Source organism: Falco biarmicus, chromosome W (assembly GCF_023638135.1).
Source record: "Falco biarmicus isolate bFalBia1 chromosome W, bFalBia1.pri, whole genome shotgun sequence".
NCBI lineage: Eukaryota > Metazoa > Chordata > Aves > Falconiformes > Falconidae > Falco > Falco biarmicus.
Window position 1 is genome coordinate 5639731 of NC_079310.1, and position 23428 is coordinate 5663158.

General features: G+C 41.2%; 1 protein-coding gene across 1 annotated transcript in view; it reads right to left on the reverse strand.

The window, feature by feature from the left end:
- Window positions 1–203: 203 nt before the first annotated feature.
- LOC130142155 (BDNF/NT-3 growth factors receptor-like) overlaps window positions 204–23428 on the reverse strand; it is a 247741-nt gene continuing 224516 nt past the window's right edge. The window contains 2 exon segments of the mRNA XM_056323638.1: window positions 204–5158; window positions 5988–6146. Of these exon segments, the coding sequence (XP_056179613.1) occupies window positions 4973–5158; window positions 5988–6146 (345 nt within the window). The 3' untranslated portion in view covers window positions 204–4972.

Sequence of the window (23428 nt, forward strand, 5' to 3'; positions counted from 1 at the left end):
GCTCTCCAAATGAATAAGTGTTCAAATAGGATCTTAATTTTCGAGAAAAAAGAAATAAAAATTAAGAAAAGAGCCTAACAGATTACATTAAAATCGGATATTTATTTTCCTATTATTTTTATGGAACTCTTCTTTCCTCACCTAGGAATTCAGTGATCTGGCTTTTATTCAGGGTTTTAGAGTGGAAATATATAATGCTTCTAAGCATACTAAACTATATCTTAATTTCAACCTTTTCAGAAGGAATGGAGGTGAACAAAGACATTAAAACAAAAAATAAAATAGCACACAGCCCTTCATGAAAATTGTATGTCTTTTAAAGTAATCATTGAATCTTTCTTTTGAATTACATTGTTTATTGTAAGACATCATTTTTATTAAATACACTATAACACAAGAAACTTTCCATGTCATGTCAAGAGAAGCTGGTCACATGATTCAGAAACAAAACTTTTAACACTGATACATAGGCATCACTTCAAAATCAGCCTTGCTATAGCAAACTGCAAAATGAGAACCACTAAATATTTGCACAGAGACATCACATAAGAAAAGAAAAAGACAAAGGAAAGTAGAAAGATAGCACTACACACCAGGTCACAGTTTGGTGACAATATGGAGATCTATATTTATATGTAGATATGTCTATCTGTCTCAGGTGACAAAGCAAGAGAGATTTAGAAATATATGTATATACATAAAGTATAGGTGAAGTGCAGGGCTGGGACAAATATTTCATAATTGATTCTATATCTATTGGTGATGTAATTGAACACCAGTGTTGAATTAAATTTCTTGTGTATATAAAACATTCTTAGCTGGTTTTCATTAAGTTGCAGAATGATACATATAAGCTGCAAGAGGCCTCTGTAAAGATTTGATTTGATCTCTGTTTTCTTACATATATCTATCAAAAAGCCCCACTACTAGCAGCTTCTATTATCCTTGCTCAAAGTAATCAGTGTTTATAAAACACTAGCCGGTTGTCACTCAGTCTTCTACAAGCAAACAAAAAAACCCACCAACCTGTAGACCTGGTCTAGAATGCATAGATGGTAAAATAATGTACTTAGAATTTCCTTTTCCTTCTCCTGAAATATCTTTAAAAGATGGCAAAATAGTCACTCTGTTGTTGTGAAATTCACAATGTTTTCCTGAAACATGTGCACTTTTAATTTTTGCTTCATATTTGTGATTAATTATAGTAACACACCCGCCCATCCCACAAAAAAACAAGCCAAAAGTATTCTAACTAAGGCTTTTGATTTAAAGCAGCACTGGTTCATACCAGCCCTGACAAGAAAATACAACTTCCTGTGCTATCAAAACCTTCATGTTTTATTAGAAACCCTGATTTGTTCCCCTGCACTTGCCTCAATATAGCAGCATTTGAATTAATTTTCAGGCTGCAACAACTCAGAGATAGTCTTGTTCTAACACATTCCCGTTGTACCTTAGTCATTCAGTGACCTGATCATTTTATTGGGTTATTTCTTTTATTTTCAAAGTGTTTTGTAAAAGTCTACATCAGCCACAACAGAAACAATCTCTCAAAAAGATGTGGGTGAGGGGGAGAGAGAGAGAAAGAGCATGCAAATGCTGCTATTATTACTGCTGAATTTTGGTATTCTCACCATTGTCCTGCAGGTAGTGCTGCAGTCTGAATAGTCCTGGAATTATTTTGTTATTACATACAATTATAAAATGCTAGTGAAGCTGCACTGTTATTCTAGGACAATAAAAAAAGCAATAGCACAAACCTGAAAATGACAATAAATCAAACTGCTTTTGGAGCTTAGATCATTTCCTTGTGAGAAATCAGCAAGTCAGATGGGAATGGAAGAAAAGTTTTTAAGCAGTCATTTTGGGGAAAAAAGTGCTTGTTATATCTCTTGCATTTTAGCACTTTCTCTGCTGCACACCAGTCTAAAAAGTTGAATTTCACAAACATAGAAAAATATTTTTTTTCTTTTTTTATTTCGGTCATTTAGCAGACTTTTAATAGCACTAATTATAATTTGCAGTAATGTAGATGTATGTAAATTTATACATATATATTACCTTTTAATGAAAAAAGTAAAATATATATAACTACAGTTAATAGCTTGTCTACTCTGATTATGCCTTTTATGTATGATGAAGAAGAGTAATGATATAGCTTAAGGTTATCCATACTGGTGGCTTTGTTGAACATTTGGTCCTTTAGAGCAGGGGTCCTCAAACTCTTTAAACAGGGGGCCAGCGCATGGATGAAGTGGCAGGCAGTCATCTGCGGCTGCTTGGTTTCCCCCCCAACCCCCGGCGGGGGGGGGCGGGGGGTTTTGTAAATACTGGGGGCCAGATTGAGGACCCTGGGGGGCTGTATCCAGCCCACGAGCCGTAGTTTGAGGACCCCTGCTTTAGAGGTTTAACATACTGCTACATTATTGCACAATATGTTGTAACATTAGCTAGTCTCTAAAATGACTCATAGTCATTAGTCATAGTCATAGTAAATAAAAAATAAGATGCTGCTAAAGCACAATTTCAGGGGTTTGGTTTTTGTTGGTTTTTTGGAGTATACATTCTTTCAGTACTTGCAAAATCCACGTGTTTGATTTCAATGTTAGAGCCTACATTGCAACAGAAGCATCTCAATGCCTTTTTCTTAAGCTCATAAGAAACTAAAAATACAGCAGGCAGAAGCTTAACACCTCCCATTCCATCACCTGCAACCCTTTCCTACTGCACAGTATTAGCAGACTATGACACCTTCTTTTTCCACTGCTGTTATGTTGAAAATTATGTGCAAATTCCTTTATAACATAAAAATCAGATTCTCAAGAGAATGGGTTTCGCTGGATGCTCAGTCTTTATCTAGCTTTCTATGTGAACTAGCTTTCTATGTGAACTTTTAAGACAGTCTAGTAAAATTTTAAGGCTGATTTTGCTGGAATTTTTCTTAGACTTTATGTGTGTTTCCAGTTCAGTACTGGTTAAAAAAATAACATCTAGTTTATTAAAGGAAAACTGAGTATGGCTTTACAGCTATATTCTCATGTTTATTTGTAATGCTGCCTTTTTAATGACATTGAGAAGGGTAAAAATGTACCACTGTCCTGTGAACTGTTTTCTTTTGAAAATGTTCAAAATGTTTATGAGCTATCTCTAAAAGCTTCTGAAGGAACAAGCTAAAGTGCCTCAATAAATAATATATACAAGTAATTTATATATTAAGAATATTATGGGAACATTTGCAAAATTAAAATGTTTAATTTATTAAATATAATACTCTCAACACAAAGATGAAGGACTATTTTGATCTGGCTCATGTCAATAAGAAAAAACAAAGAGAAAAAGAAAAGAAAGATCACTTTTTTTGCAGCAATGCCCACTCACAGAGGGAGGCAAAAGTCTTGAGGACTAGGTAAGGTAGGTTTTCATTTGTAAGAAATCATATTAAAAATAATCCTACCTCTGAATTTGAAATCTTCAACTTCCAGTTTGAAAACCAAGATATACCCATGCATTTGTCATCAACACAGTGGCCATGCAAATGCTGTACATGTACAATGTCCATCCAATCAAAAACAAATAATTTTTTTAAAGTGGATATTGGGAATGACAGCACTAGCATTGACACAAATATGGTGCTGAATTCAGGGTCTTTGCACTCTGAATAGTAAGCTGTAATCTCAATGTCATTTATTTTGTCCAGGGATCTTAATCTATCCCCCACCGTGGCTTAAACATAACCAGTGATCTCTGTGCTTTAGATTATTCATGTAATATCAGTCTATTGTAATTGTGTCCTCCATTAGCCCCTTTAATGAAATATAAGTTAATGTTATTATGAGTTAGCTATATGAGGTTTATATATATGAGTTAGTACAAGGGTGTACTACAAGATGAAAGTTTATTTTCTGCACAAAGGGCATTAATCAACAAATACCATGCAGTTTTGCTTGCACAGTTAAAAAATATTGAGGAAGGAAGGAGTATGCTGCTGGACAAGCACCATATAAGATACACCTACCCCAGCATCTATAGCGTACCCTATCTTAACAAAATCCTTAGTTTAAACACTTGATCCTGAAATTAATCCTGTACATTAATAAGCCTAGCTTCAGCCTTTATTACCAAAGACTAGCTGGAGAACATTTTTATACCAGTGGCATGCCAATATCCTACCAGAAGACAAAATAAGGGCATGTGTTTTGTTCATCATTTTGTAGCATAATTGTGTGCAGTGCAGACAATATCTTTTTCCCTTTTATCATAGACTTGTATCTGGCAATGAAAAATGCTGGCCATGCACCTCCTTGAACAATCCCTTTACTCCTCAGAAAGACTATCCAAGGAAAGTGCTAAACCATCTCTTGCCTTCCATCAAATTGTTTGTGATTTTTTTAGTGGCTTTGGATGCCATCTGATCCCATGGTTCTTTCAGACATTGGGTCACATAAGTGCTCTTCTCATTCCATCTAGCTTTGTGTCTGCAAGAAATATGCTTCATGTAAAGAACATTAGTCTTTTTCTACCCATATGCTGAAGCAAAAAAACTGAGGTGAATACAAAGAGACTCCTGGTATCTATACAGAAGAAATCACAAAGTTTGAGATAAATATATTTTTCTATTCATCCACATCAAAAGCATGAATACAACAAGCCATTGTTAGTTGCGGTGGGTTAACTGGAGAGTCTGCTGATATAACAGATCAAGTTTTTAAGGCCTTTGTCTATGCGGAGTTACAATAATGCAGAAACCAAATTGATTAGAGGAAAAATGATAGAAACTGAGAGTGAAGATATGCTTCAGCAATGTCTAAAAAGTCAGTACTGTGTCTATAGATGTGTACATTGCTTGCCTTTTGAAAGCTTCTTCATATCTTTGTCATTAGTACTGTCAAAGTTAAGAACACATTTTAATGGAGTTCAGTGGCAGTTGAATACATTCATTCACGCAGATCATAAGAAGAAATGCTAGGATATTTTAGCCTAAAATATCCAGGTAAACTGGAGATGCCTTAGCCAAATTCTGGAGGAGGGAATGTATTTCTTTGATGTTGAGCCTCATGTGAGGGTCTCTTTGCCAACAGCCCAGCATCAACTCATATACTTCCTTGGGGCATGTGCGAGGTCGCTGCAGCACTCTGCCTTGAGTGATGCACTCAATCACCTACAAGAAATCACAAGGAAAGGATCAGTGTAGCCATTCCAATTACATAGGCCTCACCCATGGAAGAGCTAGCTGCTAATAGCCACAGCAGCCTCACTGGTGGAAGTCACCTGGCCACCTCTGCAGAAGAGCTGCATTTCTAGGTAGATGTACAGGTAGTGGGATATGATATGGAAAAATCACCATAACGTAGGATGTCAAGGAGCAATATCTGATGTAATGTGATGTTGTGTTAACCTGTGTTATCCCTTGCATTCATGAGGGAACAGTGGTAAGCAAGCAATATCATACCTGCCCTATATGTGTATAAATCTCACCTCATCTCAGAAGCAAGCAGTTTCAATCGTCTCACATAGAGCACCTCTCCCTCCCTCCTTATGCTTTATGAGTACCACCATGGCTAATTTGTGGAAAGGGATTACTTTTGATTTCCCAGGTATGAAGAGATTTCCATATTCCTTCAGTCTATTCAAGAATGTTTTAGAACAACTACTTTGTGACGATGACATTTCCTGATATGTAACTGAAATCACCCAATGCCAGTTTGGGAGACAGGTAAGCTCCTTTTTATTGCCTCGTGGTCACCCAGAGCAGACTATCCTATACAAAGGAAGAAGGTATGTCCCAACTTAGTATAGTCCTACTTCCATCCATCTGAGAAAAGGGTGAAAAAGAATTTCAACCACAAAGTTTGTGACAATACCATAATTATATGATATCAGGGTAATTGCTTCTACTAAATAAATTTACTGTTGTCCTTTCCCCAGAGAAGCCATGCCACCAGTTAAAATGCCGCCCTCTATGTTATTTGAAAATATAATACACACACCTCATTGTTTGAGAGCTGATACCATGGCTGTTTGCCATAGGTAAATATTTCCCATAATATGACCCCCAGGCTCCAGACATCGCTTTCTGTGGTGAACTTTCTGTACATGATACTTTCTGGAGGCATCCAACGAATAGGCAGCATTGTGTGACCTCCAACCTGAGGGGAAAAATAAAGAAAGAGTTAGAAATAATTCCTCTAGACCTCCAGGAAGAGTATTGAGATGCTAAGCCAGGGAAATCCACATTTTCTTTTTTCCCATCTGCTGCCATTCACTTTAAAGAGCTCATAAGAACTAGGGAGCTGTGATCCAACCTCCTCTCTCCCAAATGGTGATCACTGCCATGATAGATTTCTCAATAGAATCTCCAAATAAATTGTTTCTGAATTATAAACTAATCTTCTACATTTATTTTGTACCCCCTACACAAGGAACTGAATGCTTTATAAAAATATTAACTAAACCTATCAATCCATTAGAAATTAGTCTGGTATTACTCTCAATCTTAAGGCTGAGAAAATTGTAAAAGATTCATGCAATGAAATCTACCAGATATCAGCTGAGATCCATAAAGACACAGTAACTGCATGACACAAAAGCATCAGGATCTATATGGTTTAATCTATTAATTATGAAAGAATTAAAGCAATGCTACTGTCTGTAGGTAATTTCCAAAGTTAACCAATGCATCAAATTTTGTTCGAAATTAACTACCCAGTTCTACACAGCTTTCCAAATTTTCAGTCCTTTGGATATATACACTTGATAATCATTAACTTACAAGACATGGACTCTGTGCCTCAAATCATCACATGTTGAATTCTCCAGGCATCTTTTCCTGAATTAATGCCTTTCTGAAAGTCTTGAAATTTCCCCAAAATGCTATACTTTTAAAAAATTGAGTTACTTAAGCTGAATGTAAATAAAAAATATAAATTAATAAACTCTTGCTTTTCATTCTAGTTTCTAAACAACTTACTGTTCCTAATATGTTCTGACTAGATCACATAAATGAATAAATCCACTCAAGTACTTTTAAAATAGTCTAACCAGCTAAGCTAGAATAGAAGAGCTCAGTTGGAAGGGACCTACACTGATCATCTAGTCCAGCTGCATGACCACTTCAGGGCTGATCAAAAGTTAAAGCATGTTATTAAGGGCATTGCCCAAATGCCTCTTAAACACTGACAGACTTGGGGCATCAATCACCTCTCTAGGGAGCCTGTTTCAGTGTTTGACCAGCCTCTTGGTAAAGAAATGTTTCCTAATGTCAAGTCTGAACATCCCCTGACACAGCCTTGAACTATTCCCATATGTCCTGTCGCTGAATATCAGGGAGAAGAGATCAGCACTTCTGCCTCTACCTCCCCTTCTCAGGAAGCTGTAGAGAGTAATGAGATTGCCCCTCATTCTCCTTTTCTCTAAACTAGACAAACCCAGAGTCATCAGCTGCTCCTCATAGAATATGCCAGGGGTCCTCAAACTTTTTAAACAGGGGGCCAGCGCGCAGATGAAGTGGCAGGAGGTCATCTGCGGCTGCTTGGTTTCCCCCCCCAACCCCCGGTGTGTGTGTGTGTGTGTGTTCTGTAAATACCAGGGGCTGGACTGAGGACCCTGGGGGGCTGTATCCGGCCCGTGGGCCGTAGTTTGAGGACCCCTGGGATATGCTTTCCAGCCCTTTCACCAGCCTCTGTACCTTACACATCCAAGTACCTTAACATCCTTCTTAAATTATGGAGCCCAGAACTGCACACAGTACTCAAAGTGAGGTCACACTAACACTAAATAGAGCAGGATAATGAACTCTTTTTGGCCTGCTGGTTATGCTGCGATTAATTCACCCCAGAATGCAGTTTGCCCTATGGCTGCCAGGGCACGCTGCTGACTCCTATTGAGCCTGCTGTCAACCAGCACCCCCAGATCCCTTTCTGCAGGGCTGATCTCCAGCTACTCCTCTCCTGATCTATACTTGTGCCTGGCATTACTCCCACAACAGGTGCAGAATCTGGCTTTTGTTCTTGTTAAATTTTATGCCATTAACAATTGCCCAATGCTCCAGTCTATCTAGATCCCTCTGCAAGGCCTCTCATCCCTCAAGAGAGTCACCAGCACCTCCCAGTTTAGTATCATCAACAAACTTGCTAATGGTCCATTCAACTCCTGCATCCAGATCATTGATAAAAATATTGAACAGAACTGGTCCTAGAATTGAGTCCTGACGAACACCGCTGGTGACTGGTCACCAGCCAGATGTAGCCCCATTCACTACAACACTTTGAGCCCTGCCCTTCAGCCAGGTCTTCACCCAGCACACCGTGAACCTCCTCATCCCACAGTTGTACAGCTTGTCCAGAAGGATGCTGTGAGGGACAGTATCAAAAGCCTTCCTAAAATCCAGAAAAACTACATCCAACCGCCTTCCCTTCATCCACTAGGCAGATGACCTTATCGTAGAAGGATATCAGATTAATTATAAAAGGACTTTGTGAACCCATGTTGACTGTGCTGATGATTGCATTATTCTTTAAATGCCTTTCAGCAGTACCCAGTATGATCCTCTCCATAATTTTTCCAAGTACTAAGATGAGACTAACAGTTCTGTAGCTTCCTGGGTCTTCCCTCATGCCCTTCTTGTAAATTGGAATACTGTTGATTAGCTTCCAGTCAGCAGGGACCTCCCCAGACTCCCAAGACTTTTGGTAGATGATCAAGAGGGGTCCTGCTGTAACATCTGCTGGCTCCTTCAGTACTCTGGGATGAATCCCATCAGGCCCCATGGAGTTGTGAACATTCAGCTGATACAGCTGGTTCCTTACAATTTCAGTGTCCACAAATGGAAAGTCATTGTTACCACAGTTGTGGTCCCTCCAACTCAGAGAACCGGGCAGCCCAAGGTCTATCAGTATTATTAAAGGCTGAGGCAAAAACACATTGAATGCCTCTGCTTTTTCTTCATCCCTAAATGTCAGTGCTAAAGTTTAACCCCAGCTGGCAACCAAGCACCTCGTAGCCACTCACTCACTTCCCCTCAAACAGAAGGATGGGGAGGAGAAATGGAAAGGAATGTAAAACATGAGGGTTGAGATAAGAACAATTTAATAGGTAAAGCAAAAGCTGCGCATGCAAGCAATGCAAAATAAGGAATTCATTCATTGCTTCCCATGGGCAGGCTGGTGTTTGGCCATCCCCAGGAAGGCAGGGCTCCATCACGTCCAATGGTTACTTGGGAAGACAAACACCATAATGCCAGATGTCCCCCCTTCCTTCTTCTTCCCCCAGTTTATATACTCAGCATGGTGTCATATGGTATGGAATACCTCTTTGGCTAGTTTGGGTCAGCTGTCCTGGCTGTGTCCCCTCCCAGTTTCTGTTCCCCTCCAGCCCTCTTGCTGGCAGGGCCCAAGAAACTGAAGTGTCCTTGACTTAGTATAAACATCACCCAGCAATGACTAAAACCATCAGTGACTTATCAACATTTTTCTCACACCAGATCCAAAACACAGCACTGTACTACTAAGAAGAAAATTAACTCTATCCCAGCTGAAACCAGGTGACTGTCTTCAACAATATTGGTTCTATGTTTTCCTTGCACCTCCTCTTGCTATTAACATACTTTTAAAAAGCCTTTCTTGTTTTCTGACACAACACTGGCCAGTTTCAACTCTAATTGAGCTTTGGACTTTTGTGTCTTCTCCCTGCATGTACCAACCACGTCTCTGTAATCTTCCTGCAAAGCCTGACCTTCCTTCTATTGATCATACAATTTCTTTTGTCTCCTGAGATCCAAGACGAGCTCCCTATTCAGCCAAGCTGGTCTTCTGCCCCGCTTGCTTGACTTATGATACAATAGGATTGCCTTTGTGTAGGACAAGGCCTCAAGGACAAGAGTCCAAGTACTGATAGCCTGATGAATAGAGACTTGTTAGAACTTGTAGGGCACAAGCCCTGGGAGCAAAGGAACAAGCTAACTGCAGGCCCCTGAGCCGGCACAGTTAAGGAGGCAACCAGACGGACAGAGAAACGAGTAGCCAGATAAGGGAACAGATGGCGCCAATATGTAATTAAGAAAGCCGCGTAGAAAGAAACTCCCTAACCTTGGAATAAAAATTATTGCTAGGTCAAGATAAACTAGTAAGTATCTATTGTTCTAACGGTGTGCCTTAAAAATTAACCAATTAGTGTTTTTTACGCTTAAGATTTAACCAATCAGTGTGTAATATGTAGAAGGTAGAAACATATATAATTGTAAGAAAATCACTAATAAATGGACATTTGCTTGCATCAAGCTGCGTCCCGTCTCTTCATTCGCCGCAAATTGGTGACCCCGACGTGATACGTTTAAGGATCTAACGTGAAGGGCTCTCGAATCGCCTATCTGAGCGACATGCAGCGAATCCCACAGAACTTTGAATGATCTGCTGAAAGGAAGCAGGAGCTGGCTGGCCATAAATCCCTCTGGAGTTGAGAGGTGAGCTGTGGGAAATCTGTAACGGGGAATCAGGCTTCGTCCCCAGAAAGAGACGTATATATCTAGTCAGATCAGGGAGTCCGTGCCTCAGTCTCCTCAAATGGTGACCCCTATGGTGGTGTTCCGAAGCCTTGGAAGAATAAGGACGGAAAAAAGACAGCTCGTGGAAGAGGGCTGCGTTCCGGAGGAGACGGCTTGGCTGAACGAGTGTCTTGCTGTCTGGACCAGGCGGACAACCTAAACCCCGAGGATAACGCCTGTATGCATCGAGACAGGTGAGCAGCCAAGAAACCTTAGAGATTTTAAATATTTGAAGAAATTTTAAGAAGCTTTAGAAACCTGTACTCATTGAGACAGGCGAGCAGTCAAGAAACTTTAGAGACTTTGAAAGAAATTAAAGCGGTCAGCAGACAATTGTATGATGCTGCCGCAGAGGGGAACTCCGTGTCGGGAATGCATTTAGCACCTTGGTGGCAAATTCTGACTACTCTTTGCCAAGTGTGGACTAATTCTACTAACGGTGCTAAACCAGAGGAAGCTGTAAATTCCACCGACAGCGTGACTCTTCTCAAGACACTGTCAGCGATGGCGATTCCGTCCACACCTCCTCTGCCCCCAAAGCTTCTGTCACTGACTGCAGCGACCCTCACAACACAGGACCAAGCACGGGAACAGGACAACTCAGACAATGATTTTATTGACACTGATAAACCTGTAAGAAACTATGGAATAGGGTATTGTTTATTAAGATTTATGTTAAGCCCAATGTAAAGATTAGGCAACAAAAGATAAGATAACCGCCAGGTGTCCAGGATGCCGCTTGTGAAAGATAAGATAACCGCCAGGTGTCCAGGATGCTGCTTGTGCATATGAATGAAGGGTCAACACCTCCACTACTTCATGAACACGAAAGTAAAAAAAAAGGTATAAAAAGGGACTGTTTGAACTGCTCAGGACGGCAGTTGGCGGAGCGCAGACTCCCCTGTCGTCCAGCGCTGTTTTTGCTCGTATTCTACTTGCTGTAATTAATAAAAATTTTAATTGGATTATGATCTATTGTGGTCTCAATTTATAACAATTCTGGTGCTGTGACTCGGATAAGGAACGGTGGGCTTTGGTCCTCCGGGGAGGCGCCCCGCGACATTTCGCGGCCCCGCGACCAACAGCTTACTCCAACCTTACCGACGAACCTAAATTCTAGAATAATGAGCAAAGGAGAAACCGGTAAAATCCCATAAAATTCTGTGCACGGGAGTCCGGACGAAGACGCAGGACGCGTAAGTATATTGCGAATTTGTTCGCGGGTTTGCCGTTCGGGCGGGATTGGGTTTCCTGGAATATAACGAGTGAGAGGTTCGATATACTGAACCAAGCGAGTGCGGACTCTTAAGTACTGCGTCTCCCATCTCCCGCGAGGGACTGGGCCAGGAACAAGGGGAGCGAGTGAGTGTATGTTTGTGGATATTCCAGAAGATGGGGGCGAAGGGCAGCAAGCCTTCGACTCCCATGGGAAGGGTACCCACTGTACCTAAGAATACCCCTCTGGCATATATCTTAGACAATTGGAGATATTTCCCTGGAACCCTAGGGAAAGATAAGCAGAAGATGATAGAATATTGTACTAAGATATGGGGAGGGAAGAAGATTTCTAAAAATGTCTTTTGGCCAGTCTATGGGTCAGAAGAAGATTGGGTAAGACAGCAATTAAACCTCTGGGTTAATAATAAAAAAAAAAACAACCCCTTAACCCGGAGGAGAGTCAATATGCGGAAGTGTGGCTAGAAAGACCGGGAGCTAGACTTTACCTGCTGAATGAAATAGAAATTAAACAACGAAAAAAAGAAGGAAGAGTTAGACGAAACCCTTCTAACCCCCCCTCCTTACATTCCTCCTCCTGCTCCCGCAGCCCCTCCAGAGGTCCCCAGAGAGCCCACACCCCCACCAGAGTCGGAACAAGGGTCTCCCCCTCTTCCTAGACGCGTAACTAGAAGTCAAAAAGGGGCAGCTCAGATGTACCCCCTAAGGGAAATACCCATGGGGGGACCTCAACCTGTCATCGGATATATTTCCGTACCCCTAAACTCGGCTGACCTACGAGATTTTAAAAGAACCAAGATGGGAAACTTAATTGAGGACCCACTCGGAGTGGCAGAAAGATTAAATCAATTTTTGAAATGGCCACTTCAAAGACCTAATTGGGATAATCAGGATCCGGTGCATAGAACTCATATGCAGGACCTGAGAACTATAGTAATTCAGGGAATTAGAGAAGCAGTACCCTGTGGCCAGAATATCAATAAAGCATTTAATGAAATGCAAAAGAAAGACGAAAGCCCTACTGAGTGGCTGGAACGACTGAGGAAAGCCCTTCAGCTGTACTCTGGGGTAAATCCAGACGACCCTTTAGGGTAAGCGCTCCTCAAAACTCAGTTTGTGGCAAAATCATGGGAAGATATCAGAAAGAATATTGAAAAGTTAGAAGACTGGCAGAATAGAGGGTTGGATGAATTATTGAGGGAAGCTCAGAAAGTCTACGTAAGGCGGGAAGAAGAGAGCAGCAAGCGACAAGTAAAAATGATGGTAGCAGCGGTCAGAGAGGATCGCAAAGGGCGGACTGGTGAACACAGGTCTGCTGGAACGAAACAAGGGAGCGTAGTAGTAAAGAAGGAACAGAGATGTTGTTTTTACTGTGGAAAGAAGGGACATATAAAGAAGAATTGCAGAGAAAGGATCAGGGATGAGGAAATATTGAAAACGGAATAGGGACGGCCACGCGTCGCCGGAATCTCGCAAAGGCTGCAACGGCGCTGACGAAGGTATGGAGAGACAAGCGACGTACGATTCGCTCATATGCTTTTTAGAAAAGCGGAGCGTTCGGGACATAGATTGTAAAAAGGCATTACCCGGGTTATTAGCGTATGGGATAGCATCCGGGTCCCCCGCGGCAGCGGCGATCGGCGGCGCAGCCAGGCAGGCCCCTTCCCGGCCGCGGTTTCTCTCCGAGGCGGCACCCCCCCCCCCCTCCGATCGGCGCCATGGCGATGCAAGCGGCCAAGCGAGCTGACATCCGGCTGCCCCCAGAGGTCAATCGGACCCTTTATATTCGGAACCTGCCGTATAAAATCACAGCGGAGGAAATGTATGATATTTTTGGGAAATACGGACCTATTCGACAAATCAGAGTTGGAAACACTCCTGAAACAAGAGGAACAGCTTAAGCTCCTTCAAGGAAAAATACGGAATTGATTACAAACCCACCAAAAAAAGTGCTTCAGATGTCCCCTACAAGAAATGGGTTTCTGCCTTGAACTATCAAACATCTCTGTGCTTAAAGAGAAGCCTTTTTGCCTTAATGGAGATAATTTATTCTGTATTCTGTATTTATGCTGTATTCTGAATGTGGAAATTGGTTGGGACTAGGAGGCTGTCTTAAAGGCATTTTGCAAACGGGATTATTATTTTTGATCATTATTGTAATAATAGTTTTTTGATCAAAACCAGCCAAAATTATTTGTAAGCATTAGGCATATCTGGAAGAGAATGCCTTTATTTGAATCAGCAGTTAAGGTGTAGTTTAGTCTGATGCTGTGGTTTTATCTGCTTCTGGTGAATTCTTGAAGTGATGAAATCAGAGATACAAGGTCTACTAAGAATTATGAGGTAATAAGGTAATAATCTAAGTAAGAGTGCTGTCTTTTATATCTACAAGTGCAATATGCTTTTATGTAGCAGAGAGAAACTTTAACAATACTGTTGCTTGAGCGAGATGTGCATGTGACAACTTGGGAAAAGGGATATCACAACTGGAGTGCAACAGTGTTTCTACGTCTGGCAGAGTGAAATCTTTCAAGACCTGAGTTTAGACAGTCTAAAATAAATTGTTAGTATTCAGAAAACCCATCTTAAGCCTCTTTTGCTTACATAGTGTTATGGAAGTCAACTGCTATTGTAGAGAAGTAATGATTTTTTAATACATATTAACGAGTACTACTATTTTACCTTGAGGCAGTTGAGTGAGAAATACTCACGTGTAGCATTTGAGGGAATGTCAGCATAAATCGCACTTACATTAAGACTGCATTTTTAATTACTGTACTCGTTAAGATTCGATGATGCCATAAGGCTAAGGCCTTTTATCACAGATCGGTTCTGAACTAAAAGGTGTGTGCACATGTAGATATGCACATTTGTGTTATTTTCCTTAATTGGCTACAAAATAATATAATTAGGTTGGGGACTAGATCTTGGGAATTTGTCTATTATACTTCTGTTTGTTAAGGAACGTGCATAACATACAGCACCCATGTAGGCTTGGCTTGTGGCACAGTTGTCAAATTTAGCATAGACATTCAGACAGATAAGCAACGTACTCTTCTTGTGTGTATCACCTACAAGCCATTATGGCTTAGTGTGTAAATCTGTATGTAACTATTGAAAAAAAACACTTATGAATGTATATAGCTTAGAACTAATTTTTTTTCCCTTTGTTAATTCTTTGATACCAATGAGGAATTCTTCAGAAAATGTATGGACTGGTTGGTTGCATAAGGGCAGTTGTTATTTGGACAGAAAATTGTTAATGGTCAGGGATTTTCCACTAAAATATTTGCAAATATTCCAAGTCAAACATCAGTTTGGTTTCTTTTGGGGTTTTGAGCTTGCATTAGTCCATGTTCAGAACTTTAAAATTACCTTTGAATTTTTTAAACTTTTTATATCACTGGAACAGAAAGAGCATCTAAATTAAAGCTTCAAGCTAACTTTATTTTTCAAGTATTTCAGGAATTATACTTCTGAACTGAGATTTTATAAGTTGGCTGTGTATTTTCCTGTGTTAAAACGCTGTTATTGAAAATGGTCAACCAAGCCTGTGTCGCCCAAAATAAAAACGGGGGAATTGTGGATAACTGGCTAGCTGAAAAGGGTCACATAGACATAGTCCAGCTGGCTGAACAAAAATGCACATCGCTCTCAGCTTATCTGAAGTAAAGCAAAAATACACTGTCTTTGGCTGTCCTTGTTACACAATAACAGGAAGATTTTGGTGGGAAAAGAATGTTGCAGGTGGGAACAGAAAACTACAGAAGAGAAACTAGGGGTGGGCTTGGTATTTAGGCAACTAACCAATAATGAGCTTAACTTTTGTAATATGTATGAGCTAATTATAAGAAGGCATAAAAGGTGACTGTAAGAGACAATAAACGAAGTCTGCTGATCACTCATATTGAGTGACTGTGTCTTCCCTCTGTCGCGACACATGGGGCGACCTCAACCTGTCATCGGATATATTTCCGTACCCCTAAACTCGGCTGACCTACGAGATTTTAAAAGAATCGAGATGGGAAACTTAATTGAGGACCCACTCGGAGTGGCAGAAAGATTAAATCAATTTTTTGGGACCAAACCTTTATACTTGGGATGAGATGTAATCTATCCTTGGTCAATTATTTACTACCGAGGAAAGAGATATGATGACAAGCAGGAATGAGACTGTGGGATGCTCAGCATGCCTAGGAACCCCAAGCAGATATTAAATGGCCACTCCAAAGACCTAATTGGGATAATCAGGATCCAGTGCATAGAACTCATATGCAGGACCTGAGAACTATAGTAATTCAGGGGATTAGGGAAGCAGTACCCCGTGGCCAGAATATCAATAAAGCATTTAATGAAATGCAAAAGAAAGATGAAAGCCCTACTGAGTGGCTGGAACGACTGAGGAAAGCCCTTCAGCTGTACTCTGGGGTAAATCCAGGCGACCCTTTAGGGTAAGCGCTCCTAAAAACTCAGTTTGTGGCAAATAGGAGAGTCAGGGGCTCTATATCTTAGGGGACCGGAGTCATCATGAGCCCTTGATAAAATTAAAAATAGGTCCCCATAAACAAGAGTTCACCTTTTTAGTAGACACTGGGGCTGAAAAATCAACTATTAAGCAAATACCTGAGGGATGTAAAGTTTCCCCTGAAAAAGTACAAGTAATTGGGGCAAAAGGAGAACCCTTTAAAGTAAGCAAAATCAAAAATGTGGTATTCGAAACTGAAAATAAATTTGGAATGGGTGAACTCTTGCTCGTCCCTGAAGCAGAATTTAATCTGTTAGGACGAGATTTAATTGTTGAATTGCAATTAGAAATTAAAATAAAAAATCAAGAGCTAACAGTGATATGGAGAAATAGTGTGAAATGGGGACAATGGACATCGATTGTGATGGTATATGTCTGCTCAAGGAATGTGGGTATGGTGACTGGTCATGGGTGCAATGTCTGGTCACATAGGCACACAGCTCTGAGGAGACAACTACAGTTTTGAGGAGACGCCTGCCCTTCTTCCTCTAACAAAGGGGCTATTTAAAAGAGAATGAGAAAAGGATGAGAGATATTCCAATGCTATCTAGAGGGAGGGAGTGCTAAGTCTCCTTGCTGGAGAAGATCGGATGGTCACAAGGACATGAATCACCTACAAACCTGCAAGACCACCACATTCCAGGCAAAGGACTGATAAGCTAATTAACATACAAAGCGGGGTTTAGGTAACAAATATGTATAGGCGTTAATTGAATATTCATTTGTTTTATTGTATAAATGTGAGATGGTTCATCATTTCGGGCATGCACGCTTGTGGAGGAGCGATCCCCCGTGCATCTGCGCGCAATAAACATACCTACTTTATAACTTTCGAGTTATAGAGTCTAATTCCGCACGTCAGTTTGGCGAGCCAGGCAGGAGGATTTCTGCTCGGCTGAGGGACCAGCTGCGGAGCGGACGCTCCTAGGCACGCCCCGGGAGATTTCCTCGGAGGAGCCTCCTCTTCTCAGCTGTTCACCCGGGAGCAGGAGAGAAACCCCTGGATCCACGGATAAAACGGTATGTTTAGAAACGGGGCGGCTGGTGAGACGCACGGAGACGTCTGGCGCGCAGCGTAGTCCCCAGGAGGAAAGGTACCTTGGGAGGGGGTTTGCTGACCAAGGGGTGGCCGCTAGCGATCTTGAGGGCAGATCGAGCAAATCCGAGGTTACTGCCATTCCTAAAAGCCCGGAGGCCTCGTGACGGAAAGCGGGGGGCGGGACGGAATAAGGCGGAATCTCACAGGAACAAGAGGGACCTCACAGCAAAAGTAAAAGGGAAACATTTGCGTAGGAAAAAGAGGAAGCTAAAAACATCCTTTAGGTTGTTTTAAGAATTGGGGAATTCCTGGAATGTAACAACTGAAATAGCGCTCTGTGTCTTGTTTGTTCTATGTGTTGTCTTGTTATATGTTCAAAACTCGGAGTTATGAAATGTATGTTGAAAAATATTAACATTCTGGTAATTCGTAGCAAATAGCGGAAAACTTAACACTCTGCTTAAGACCAGGAAAAATTGGTTTTTGTTTATTGTTTGGTTTTTGACAATTGTTCATTGAAATGCATACTTTGTGAACTGTTAGTGTTCCTAAGAGTTTGTACATAAGTGCACGGTACCGTATAACATACTGCTTGTGTGACTGCGGGCTGCCCGGAGAGTGTGAATGGTGTGATTGAGATGCGCATTTTGATTTTCCGTGTATAGCTTAATTATTTTGACTGAGTGTGAGTGCAAGAGTGCTTGAGACAGGCGTTTGAGTGCAAAACGAGTAAGAAGCTCTATCCGTGTTTCTGACCTTGGGTGGCTAAGGCGGCCGGAAAAAAAGAAAAACCAAAGTAATTCAAATTGCAAAATGGGAAATGGAAGGAGTAAGCCCTGTGAAAAATCGCCCTTGGGTTGTATATTAAAACATTGGAGTGATATTGTAGGACATGGTGGTACCGAAAATAGAAGGAAATTGGTTAAATATTGTAATCAGTGGTGGCCTTTGTATAAATTGGAGAGTGATGCGAAATGGCCTCAGGTGGAGGAACGTTAGATTATAACACTCTCCTGCAATTAATGTTGTTTCTGAGGACAGAGGGAAAATGGGATGAAGTATCATATGCAGACATGTTCTTTGTCCTCCAGGACAAACCTGAGTGGCAAAAGGACTGTGGATTGGTACGCCCTCGGGATCCTATGGTACTAGCACTAGAAAGAGTGCGGGATTAACATCACCTGATCTTTGATTGTGGCTCTAGAAAAGGATAGGAAAAAACTGAGACCTAAACTAGAAAGATGTTCTTGTTGAAATTTTTGTGTTAAAAAGTTCAGGTTGCGGTTCCTTCTGTGGAGCAACCAGAACAAAACACGTTGTAAGATATAAAAACTTGTACTGATGTATGTAAAACCTGAGGCGGGTGTGTGTGTGTGTAAGTGTTGGGGTGAGTTTGTACAAACCCCCGTACCCCCTCGAAGGTGCGACTGAATCATGCTGGGATGCATGGCAGGATGTTTTCTGTTTGCCTGCGAAGGCATGATATGTAAGAACACAGACTTAAAGCAACAAGTAGTAGATTTGCATTCAGGGTAAGAAAGAGTTAAAACAGAAGTGCTGCTGCAGAGGCAGGCTTGTGTAACCTGCAGAGCAGGAAGAGCATCTCCTGCCCCGAACCCTTCTGCTGGGGAGGAGGAGGGGGTTGCTGTTGCTGACGATTGAGCAGAAGGACCTGATAATGTCACCCCAATTGCTGCAGCATTTGCAGTACAACAGGACCGGTAACGGCCCCTTTAGGGCAGGGAATGGGTATGAGGTGGAATTTCAGTGAATACAAAACCAACTTCCTTGTTAAACTTCAGTAAAAAATAAATAAATAAATAAATTTGTTACAGTTGTGGGAGCTGCTGGCCAACAGGAAAACATCCTGAAACCTTTAAAGTACAAAGTAAAAAAAAAAAAAAAAAACAAATAAGAATGCCAAATTCACTAAAATCTTTGTTGGCATGAGATTTATTAGAACATCTAGACGTTTAAAGAAGGGGAAATGAAATTAAAAGTTAAATATGATCAAGTAATTGAAATATTGAGCTTATCTTTAATTCAACAGAAAAGAGGAAAAGAGGACCTCCCTGAAGTAAAAGAAATTTTTAACCAGGTGTATCTGAAAATAAATTCCAGGAAAGGTGAAAAATGCTTTACCTGTTACAGTAAAAATGATAAGGGGGAGGCTTGCCCAGTTCAGATAAAAACAATATCCCTTGGTCAGCAAGGCTGTGGGGATATTGGCAGAAAAAGTGAAATAAAATACACTCTGTAGTAGTTCTACTAATGTAAATCTGTGTGTTTTGCCATGACAGTGACTTGTTATGGGATGTGCAGATGAAACTGCATTGACAATGAAGTACAAGGAATAAGGTTGGTCAGGTGCCTCCTACCATAGTCAAGGGCAAGACTGGGTTGGCCTCTGTGTTTGCCACCAAGAAGAATCTTGAGCTCCGCTGCTGGCTGCAACCCAGCAGGCGTTGAGCGGTGGGAACATATGCCATGCCAGACCTTGATGTGAGGAATGGCCCCCTCTGTTATAAGAGGGTCATCCAGGAAAAAGAACATAAGGTGGCCCATAGAGGCACTGATTTGGAAATTGGAAACTGCCTGGCCGACCATGAGGCCAGATGAGTAACAGAGGAGGTAGGAAAGGAGGAATTATCCTTAATACCAGACGATAAAATCCAAACTGTAAGTACAGATCAAGAGCCAAACTATTCTAAAGAAAACTTAAAGGTAATTCAGGACATGAATTATAAAATAAAATTAAGTAAGTGGACTTATTTAAGGGATGGTTGTATAGTGGTACCATCCAATTTAATATGGACCACAGCCCTATTATTAATAAGACGCATTGGGGAGCTGATACTTTATATAAAAGTCTAAATCAGAAATTGAAAGGGCGAAACTTGTATACTGTAATAAAACAGGTGACTCAGCAATGTGAAATGTGTTTACGCAATAATCCCAATACAGCAAATAAAATAAAACTAGGGAACATTAGCAGAGGGAATGTTCTAGGGCAACATTGGCAGATCGATTTCTCAGAACTTCCTTGAAAAGGGGGGTATCGATATTTGTTGGTACTAACAGATACCTTTTCAGGTTGGCCAGAACCCTTCCCGTGCAGAACTGCTACAGCCCGGGAAGTGACCAAAATACTACTCCAAGAGATAATACCTAGGTTTGGAGTCCCAGCAGTAATGTCCTCGGATAGAGGACCACATTTTGTGTCCAGAATAGTACAACAGATCAGCCACCATCTAGGAATAGATTGGCAATTACATACCCCATACCGACCACAATCGAGTGGCCAGGTGGAAAAGATGAATCATCTAATCAAACAACAGATTGTCAAGTTAGGCCAAGAAACAAATCTAACTTGGCCCCAGTCTTTGCCATTAGCTCTTACACGAATTCGAACTAGACCGAGAGCAAAAGAGGGGCTTAGCCCATTTGAAATTTTATATGGACGACCCTATGGGGTACAAAAGGGGATGTCTTCACAGATTGGTGAAGAAACAATGACTTCCTATATGGTGGCACTAAACAAACAATTAATAAGAATTGAGAAGCATGTGATGGGAACACGCAGTAGGGGTCTGGATGGACCTGTTCACGATATACAACCAGGAGACTATGTATACGTTAAGTGTTTTGCAGATAAAACCCTGGAACCACAGTGGACCGGACCTTTTCAAGTCCTACTCACCACCGACACTGCAATCAAGGTTGAGGGACAGAATTGTTGGATTCACCCTACCCGGATTAAGAAAGCCCCTGCAACTTCGTGGAAAGTAACCCCAGATAAAAAAGAACTGAAACTCAAATTTACTCGGACAAATGGGAACAATGTGGGTGGCAATTAAAGCTGCAAAGTGGGAAGCCTATGTAAACAGGCAGAAAGCCCGAAGCAGCTGTTCTCCTGAAGAATTCCCTTGCTGCCGAGAAGATGGTACACCCCGTGGCTCGAAGCAACCGAGTCGACGGGCAAGGCAGAGGAGGAACAAACTGTGGAGAAAAGAACCAGAACAATGGGACACTAAAGCAACAATGGCCGAACTTCCCCAGGACTGGAGTAGTCCAGGACACCATCTCTGAACTCCGGAAAAGGTTAGATCAACGTAAGAAAGATCGTGAGGCGGGCAGGTCATGGTATGAAAACTGGTTTAATATCTCACCTTGGCTAACCACTTTGTTGTCTGCTTTAGCAGGACCACTTATTATGTTGATTCTGGGACTTATATTTGGGCCTTGTATATTACGCTACACTTTATTAGAGAACGGTTTGACATAGCTAAATTGCTTATTTTAACTACGAGGTCTAGGGCAAAATATAAGAGTGTATCTATTAATGAGGATGAAGATTGTTGCGAATGCGTTATGCCACTTGAAAACTATGCCTATTGTAATTGTGAGGTATTACCTTGTGAGTGTTATGATAAATGTTGGGATTGTGGAAAAAGGTTTGTTCGCAGTGCCGAGAATGAAAGCAGCGTCTAATACACAATAATAGGATAAAAAAAAAAAAAAAAGGGGGGATTGTAAGAAACTATGGACTAGGGTATTGTTTATTAAGATTTATGTTAAGCCCAATGTAAAGATTAGGCAACAAAAGATAAGATAACCGCCAGGTGTCCAGGATGCTGCTTGTGCATATGAATGAAGGGTCAACACCTCCACTACTTCATGAACACGAAAGTAAAAAAAAAGGTATAAAAAGGGACTGTTTGAACTGCTCAGGACGGCAGTTGGCGGAGCGCAGACTCCCCTGTCGTCCAGCGCTGTTTTTGCTCATATTCTACTTGCTATAATTAATAAAAATTTTAATTGGATTATGATCTATTGTGGTCTCAATTTATAACAAACCTTTTGATCCAGGTCCTATAGATCTGGAAAAGGAGCTAGACCTTTCCCCCACTCCCTTGTCTCTCCTGATGCATTGATTGTATTTTGGGGGAGGGTGAAAGGGGTCTGAGGGATTGGTGGCAGGAATGCAAGTGGGAAGCGCTTAAGCGAGGGGTTTTGGGAGTCGCTATGGCATGTTCAGTATTTTGTCAGACAAATCAACCTGCAGAGTGGCAGCCTGTGCAATACGAGGCTGTTAAAGGGTTAAGCAAAGCAGTGCGGGAAGGGGGGATTCATAGCATATTTGCTATGTCCCTTCTTGAAGTGATGGCAGAGCCTTATACACTCACACTGCATGATTGGAAGTTATTGCTTTGTATGGTACTAACTGATACAGTCTATGATGTGGTTATCTGATTTTTGTGAGCTATGTGTAGTGGCCTTGATTGAAAACCTTAATCGGGGAATTGCTGTTAACTATGAGCAGTTGGCTGGAGCAATTAACTGTGCCGATTCTGTGACTCAGGCAAGGTATCCCAGGGACAACTGTTTGCAAATGAATGAGATGGCTATTAAGGCAGTCAGGATGCGGGAGTCTTGCCACAGTGTTGCGGGGTCCTAGAGAGTCACTAACTGTAATACTAACTTGATTGATTGGCTTCAGAATATTTTGCAACAAGTCGAACATCAGGAAGCTCAAGGGTTGCTTTTAAAACAACTAGCTGTGATAATGCCAATGAAAATTGTAAACGGGCAACTTTCACAATCGTAACCCCAACATGTGTCAAATGATTGTAACGCAGAACTCACAGCAGACTGTAATTCTCAGGCTGAGTTCTGGAATGCAGCATAACACATTTTTGCTTCTCTAATCTCTTCTGTAAGAATAGTACACGCTCTTAACTTGCTTAGTAAATTAGGCTGCTAGCTTGCTAAACAAAGTAATACTACAAATACTATTTTTTTTCTGGCTTATTAACAGATGTTGATTCTGTCCATCATATGTTGCTTCAGAACCGAGTTGCTATTGATTTTTATTATTAGCACAGGGACACAAGTGTGAAGACTTTGATAGGATGTGTTACGTGAATCTGAGTGACCACTGTGAATTAATTTACAAAAGTATACAAAACTCAAAAGCCTTAAAACAAAGATCTGCAACAGAGCCAGGGGCGGGATGCCTTTGGTCTCTTCTCACGGCTGGGAAACTTTGGGCCATGACTCAAAAGTATTACAGGATTTATTATAATTATCT